Raw genomic sequence first — 7221 nt, forward strand, 5'->3', positions numbered from 1 at the left:
AATCACTGTTATAGAAAAATGTAGTGCAAAATTTTGATAAACATCTCTTCCGTTTTGTTTACTTTGTAATCACTGTGGCGCATCGGCGCAAATTCCTCTTAAAAAAACTGTTCAGGTGGCTAAAAGTAGTGCAGGCAACAATACTGTAAACATTGCTTTGGCAAAATGGGATAAGAAGTCAGAAGTCATTGCGACGTGATTGGTTCGTCCACAGAAACTGGGCGGGATGAAGAAAGAATACGGACCAATAGTGTTGGAGCTTTCGCCCTGATACTAAAAGTAAACACACTTGTTTTGACCTGTTAAAAAGAAATCGAGGAGCTCTGCGTCTTGGGTAATAAGCAGGTATTTTCTGTCCGACAAGTCACTTCAGAGCGGTTTTATGCTTAAGGACACGACAACATTTCTGCGTATTAACCCCGTTAAGGCTCTGAAGGCTTTTTTTAAAACAGTGCGTTACAGCAGCCAGGACAGGCTAACCTGTTTTTAGCTTGTATAACACTTAACTACTAGCTTAGCAGCAGGGAAACAGCTAACATTTTAACGGAAGAAGGTATGTATGTATTATACTTTCGTGTTTTTTTACAACTCTGCGTCTGAAATGGGGGATAACTGTGTGCGACTTGCCATAAATGTGAAATGACATAAATAAAAAAAAAAAAAAACAGCTGGTTTGTCGCTAGCACCTCTTCTTCCTGTTTGTTACCAGGCAGCGTCTCGCTGGAGAAAACACTGGATGATGGTGCTGCCAGGCAGGTGAAAGGGATGAAACCCGAAGGTCACCGGTTTGTCATGGCTGAGAACGGACGGGAGCTGGTCGGTTCGGTGAAACAGGCTCGCTTTTCGGACCGACAGTCGTTCAAGTGTTGGACCCACTTCCACAGCTTGATGGGCGGTCTGGACACCCTCAGACAGAGCGGAACCCTGTTCGATGTTGTGCTTCTGGTGGAGGGTCGTCCCATCCAAGCCCACCGTGTTCTGCTGGCTGCCTCTTGTGATTACTTCAGGTACAACCCACAGCTATGGCTGCAGCCTTACTTTTGCTTTCATGTTGAGTTTTGGTATGAGTCTCACCCGAAAACACTTTAGGTACTTTCCTGAAAAACAAAACAAAACAAAACAACTCTTACAGGTACTTTCAGTAAACCTATCTTGTAAAAGCTTTTATATAGTGTACTATAAAATTGGAATGGTTTCTTCTTCTTCTTTTTTTTGCTCTTCAACATAGTTTTAAAAAAATGCATGATGCAAACCTATCAGATGTTGCAAAAGTCTGCAGCCTAGACACAAGGACTTGGTGCAGAATCCTGTTTGAACTATTTTCTTAAGATAAGATGCTCTTTGCATTTTATCAGGCACTGTGACTAATAACCGACTGGTTTGAAGCTAAAAAACCCCCCAGATGTTTTACAAATCAGTGTAGGTAAGTGATTCCTGGATTGTACCATGTGTAATCTTTTTCCACCAGGTGCATGTTTGCTGGAGGACTCCGGGAAATGCAGCAGAATGAGATTCCCATTCACGGAATATCCTACACGGCCATGGAAAAAATCCTTGACTACATCTACACTTCTGAGATCGAGTTAGACCTGGAGAACGTTCAGGAAATCCTGATGGCCGCGTCGCTTTTTCAGGTAAGTTGGGTCGAGTTGGTCATTAATCGTTTCCTTTTGTTCTGTTTCACTAAAATGTTTGTCTGCTTTCTTTTTTTTGTTTTGTTTTGTTTTTTTACAGCTTGAAAATGTCATCAGCTTCTGCTGTGACTTCCTGTTCTCCTGGCTGGACGACAGCAACATTTTGGAGGTTCTCCACTTGGCCGACGTCTACGGACTGGAGCATCTCAAAGTCAAGGTCCACTCCTACATCCTCAGGAACATTCAGACTTTGTCTCGGACGGACGTGTACCGGCAGCTCCCCGAGGAGGACGTCTTCAGGATGCTGAGCAGCGACGCACTTCAGGTGGCCAGCGAGAACGAGGTGTACGAGGCCGCGCTCCACTATCACTACAGCCCTGAGGAAGTGGAAACTGACAAGGTGTACTTGCAGGTCAGTCGAAAGGTGTGTGCGCTTTGATTCGACGCACACCTTTTGTCACCTTCACGTCTTCGTCTGTGTCTAAGTTAACTTCTTTTGCCCCCCCCCTTTTTTCTTTTTTTTTTTTTTAAACTCAAAGGGCAACCTCAGGATGCTTGACGCCGTCCGCTTCAGCCTAATTGAGAAACAAGTGTTGCAGAGACTCCACGGCAGACTGAACCCGTGTCCGCTGAAGGACTCCGTTGCGGCGGCGCTAAGATACCACGAGAACGAGTTGTTGCAGCCCGCCCTGCAGAGCCCCCTCACTCAGCCGCGCTCCACCTTCCACTGCATCCTCGGCTTTGGCGGGATGTTCAGCTCCAGCGTCTCTGCAGACGCGGATCACGTGTTCCAGGTGTTCCACCCGAGCTGGACTGAGTGGAGAACTCTCAAAGCGGCTCACGCTCCCCGAATGTCCAACCAGGGCATCGCTGTGCTCAACAACTTTGTTTATCTTATTGGAGGAGACAGGAACAACAGCGGCTTTCGTGCGGAGAGTCGTTGCTGGAGGTGAGCGAGGATTTGTTGAATCACAAATGCATGTTCTTTATTAGCAGAAAACAATCTTTGCAGCCCGGCTGTCTCACCTGCTGATGAAGGTGTTTCCACGCCTTTAAAAAGTGATAAAAAGTCCTAATTTAATGTTTCTATACTTAAGGCCTTAAGTCTTTGTTAAACAGGTTTTATATTTTGTCTTGACAGGGCTATTTAATCTTGTATATTCTATGTATTTTTTTTTTCTTGTGGGACTTTTCTGTCAGGCAAAAGTGTGAGTTTCACTTAGACATCTTCATTTCTTTCTGTGACACAAAACACTTGAGGCTAGCAGAAGCTAGCTGCTAATATACCCTTGATAGCTTGATAGCTAGCTTCTTTGCATCTGCTGTGAGTTTATGCAAACTTATCACTAGTTAGTTGGACCAAGTTGGTACATTTCTGTGGCGATACACATCTTAAACACAATTCAATATGGTCTTAAAAAAACAATCTATTTTAATCTAAAATGATTACATTTTAGATTAAGTATTAGAAGATCTTAAATTTGAGTTGGTGAAATGTGCAGAAAGCCTGGCTCAGGTGATTTGATCCCAGATTGGCTTTTATTTTCCTGCAGGTCAATAAACATTTCTTCTTTCAGATATGACCCTCGTTACAACAGCTGGTGCTCCATCCAGCCTCTGCAGATGCAGCATGCCGACCACTGCGTTTGTGTGGTGGGCGGCCATATTTACGCAATCGGCGGACGCGACTACAAGAGCGAGCTGGACTGGGTGGAGCGCTACGACCCGGTCACCAACACGTGGGAGTTTGTCTCTCCAATGAAGAAAGAAGTAAGAGTTTACAGCACAGCGCCTTGCAAGATTATTTTCATGTGTAGCCAGAGATTTTAGTGTGACGTTTATGTGACGCCAGGCAAGGCGCTTAACCTCGAGTTGCCTGCTGGTCAGTGTATGAACATGGGTGCATTGGTGAGCACCAGTGTTTTTTGTTTTGGGGTTTTCTTTTCACTTCAAAGTAGTGCACGTCTACTTTGTATTACATTGTCACGTGAGTACAACAGAAAATTAGGGCCAGACTTTTTTTTTAATTTACAAGAGGAAAGTAAATATATGACAAGTCATAATATTAGCAGAATAAAGACACTAAGATACCAGAAAAAGTTGGAAAATTGCTAGAAAAAAGTTGCTTCAATGAGAGCACAGCTTCTGTGGTATCTATTTTATTTTTTATTATTTATATTTATATGCAGTGAGTGTGGATATTCTTGCACACCAGTGTATCTGGATGAAAGCATGCACTACCGCTATTCCCCACATGGTGGTGCTATATGTCTGCATTCTATAAACGCTCTCTTCCCCCTTTCCTGACTTTTTTCCCTTAAATCTGTCCCTCCCTCCAGGTGTACGCTCACGCTGGAGCGGTGCTGAATGGCAGGATTTATGTAGCATGTGGCCGTAGAGGAATGGCGTACCTCAGAGAGACTTACTGCTATGACCCTTCCACTGACGACTGGACGGCATGCGCCGAGGGGCCGGTGGAGCGGGCGTGGCATGGCATGGCTGCTGCGAACGGGCGCGTGTATGTCATCGGAGGCAGCAATGATCAGCGTGGATATCGGCGTGACGTCCTGCAGGTATGTCATGAGTCATCAGAGATGGTTTACTTGCTGTTTTTTTGGGTTTTTTTGTGCTTTTTTTCTATTTGACCATTAAACTGATGAAACGTCGGGTTCAAATCACTGATTCTTACAGTTTAAGCACTTCTATGAGTAAAAACTCACCAGCTGCTTCCTCTTTGATTTATTTATTTATTTTTTTTCTAGTTGGCTTGCTTTGACCCGACACCAAACTCTTGGTCTTTATTAACCCCGCTCCCATCCGGACACGGAGAACCCGGCATAGCTGTGCTGGACAGCCGCATCTACGTCCTGGGCGGGCGCTCCCACGACAAAGGCAACAGGATGAAGTACGTTCACGTCTACAACACAGACACGGGGGAGTGGGAGAACGAGACTGAATTGAGCAGGCGTATCTCCGGCCTTGCCGCGTGCGTCACGCTCATGCCCCCCGCTGTGCTCGCTCAGGCCCGCGGCTGGGACCAGTACACCAAGGCTTCGTCGGATGACGCGGACATAGACAACTCGGAGGAATCCAGTGAGGACTGAACCAGATTCACGCGCCGTCCTGCGTTCTTTTTCTAATTTAGAGCAGGAAACAGGACGCCAAGCACTTTGAGGGGACGGTGCACTGATGACTTTTTGTGCCTCTGGTTGAGCTTCATAAGCACCTTTGCACACTTTTTTGTTACTTTTTGAAACTCATGGTACCACACTCCACCCAGATATGCCAACCGCCTGAAACACTAATCTCAACTGGTTATGGCTGCTGTCTTTGTTTCATCCTTATTTCTTCTCTTTTTTTTTTCCTATGTATGTATAGGATTAATTAAACACAGACTGGTGTTTTCAGCACTTAATTTTTGTTAATCATGATGATTCTCTAATTGCAACTTATAAAAGCATAACATTTATGACTGGAATGTTACACCAGACAAATAAAAAACATATTTAATACAGAAATGAGATTTTAATAAAAGGTTAACCTGGATAATGGTTAGTTTCAAAAGATAAAGGAGCCTCACTGGAACGCATATTCTTTCTTTTTACATTAGCTGCAGCACCGATTGAGCATAAGCAGTTGATCACTTTTAAAGATATTTCTATGAACAAGCCTAACTTTTTCAATAAATTTGACAAAGCCTGTCACGATACAAAGTTTTGTCCCAGAAGTTATTGCAATAAGCGATAATATTGTTGTTTTGAGACCATTTTCCAGTAATATAATTGTAATGACAAAACGCAAAAACACATCGTCAAGGATTAATAAACTTTTAACTCCATCGAACATTTAGCTCTGGAACTGGGAGAAATTTTAAAAATAGAAAATAAATAAATAAAAACAAAAGAAACAAATAAATAAATTATGAAATCTCAGTAAACAAAATTGTCATTCCAAAGAAATGGCTAGTTGAGACCAAAGCACCAGCCTGAAGACGTTTTACATCCAGATTTTAATAGTAAAAAGGGGGGAAAAGAGAGAGAACGGCGATAAATCATGCAAATGGAAGTTATTGATCTTGTTTTTTTTCATTGATTTATTGTGATAGGCCCAAATTTTACCGATTTTCAGGTTTTTGCTTGCGTTGCATATCTGTTGCGACATCTGCGCCTCGTTTTTTTCTCCGCTGCCACAGCTGGTTGTCCTCGTCTGACCTTCCCCTCCTGTTAGCTCAGAGCTTTTTGGTACCACCCAGTCTCCACCAGTTCCTTTCCATTTGGCTTTATGAAGGCCAACTGACTGCCGCTTTCCTTTTCGGGGCTATTTCATCTACATCTGTTGTCCCCCCGCCCCCACTTCTCACCCCCTACCTCCACCTCTGCCCCTCCCTCTGTTTTCACACTTTTGTGCCAGCCTCCAGCAAGTTGTCTGCTAGGATCTGCTGACACCAGCACTGGACAGCCAGGATCAACGGTCCGCTGTGTTTATGTGCTTGTCCGTTTTGTTTTTGTTTTCGTCCAAAGTTTTAGCACCACCTGGGGGATACTTAAGACACATGTCCAGCACTTAGCCACGTCAGCAGTCTTTACGAACGTCCTAGTGCGGGTCGATCCAGTGCTCTTTGCAGAGCAATTAAAAGGGCCACATTAGGCATTGATGTAGAGCTATGCAGATTGAACCCAGTGGAGTTGAGGAGGGTGTTTGCGAGTCGAGGGAATTTACTCTTGCTTCCCCCCCTGCTGCGGCGGAGTGGAGAAGGTCAATGGAAATCGATGGGGGAACAAAGGAACGTTAATTTTCCTCCAGGGAATCCGCCGATCAACATGGTAGCTTCCCTGCATGAACAGGAGCCATAAAACGCCTTTCTTTGAAAACGAAAAACTTCACTGGCGTCAGTCGCACTGATATGCATTAAACATCGCGGCAGATATGTGTGATCTATACGGCAGAACAATAGGATGTAGAACTGCTGATTCTAGATCCTGTTTAAATCCAGGAGGAAAAAAGATAATTTGATGCTGAAAGGTTTTGTATTTTCATTATTTACAATCCTACTAAGGGTTGTCTGCAGTTTTATAAATTCATTTCACTAGATTTTCAACAATAGTAAAATCACAATATTACAAAAAAAACTCACAAACATCCCTGTAACTTTTCCACGTTTTTCTGCACAGATTCCAAGCTCAGATGGGATAAAATATCATTGTGCCAATTATTTGTTGTATGCTTAAAATCTTTGTTGGACATATACAAGCCGTGCAGTGGTGGCAGCATCATGCTCAGGGATGCATTTCTACAGCAGGGACAGGGCAACACATTTCAGACTGAGACCAGGGTTCCCAGTTCAGCTGAGCAACGACTCTAATTCCAGAGCTATAATGCTTAGCTTAGATCACATTTGTTAGAATGACCTAGTTAAAGTCCGAACCTAAATTCAGTTGAGAGTTTGTAGCAAGATAAAACAGGCAAAAACCTTGGTTTATATGTCTGCAAACCTGATGGAGGCTTGACCCAAAAGACTCGGGGCAAAATTTAAGTTTTCAATTCGAAAAGACTTGAAATTGGGCTTCTGTCACTTTAAGGGGTTCCT

The 7221-nt window shown here is 43.7% G+C and overlaps 1 protein-coding gene across 5 annotated transcripts; it reads left to right on the top strand.

Moving 5' to 3' along the window:
- The first annotated feature begins 241 nt into the window (after positions 1–241).
- Positions 242–5344, top strand: klhl22 (kelch-like family member 22). Of its 5 annotated transcripts, none has more exons than XM_016679208.1 (8): positions 242–345; positions 707–1007; positions 1469–1634; positions 1735–2046; positions 2174–2583; positions 3212–3404; positions 3974–4207; positions 4397–5344. In XM_016679208.1, the coding sequence occupies exons 2-8, from the start codon at positions 766–768 to the stop codon at positions 4736–4738; spliced, it is 1899 nt and encodes a 632-aa protein (XP_016534694.1). In that variant the 5' UTR covers positions 242–345; positions 707–765; the 3' UTR covers positions 4739–5344. The 5 variants fall into 5 exon arrangements, with proteins under 5 accessions (XP_016534694.1, XP_007567225.1, XP_007567224.1 ...); XM_007567163.2 differs by having other exon boundaries at positions 710–1007; XM_007567162.2 differs by having other exon boundaries at positions 244–553.
- The last annotated feature ends 1877 nt before the right edge of the window (positions 5345–7221 follow it).

The sequence above is a fragment of the Poecilia formosa genome, unplaced genomic scaffold (assembly GCF_000485575.1).
Source record: "Poecilia formosa unplaced genomic scaffold, Poecilia_formosa-5.1.2 Scaffold204, whole genome shotgun sequence".
NCBI classification, from domain to species: domain Eukaryota; kingdom Metazoa; phylum Chordata; class Actinopteri; order Cyprinodontiformes; family Poeciliidae; genus Poecilia; species Poecilia formosa.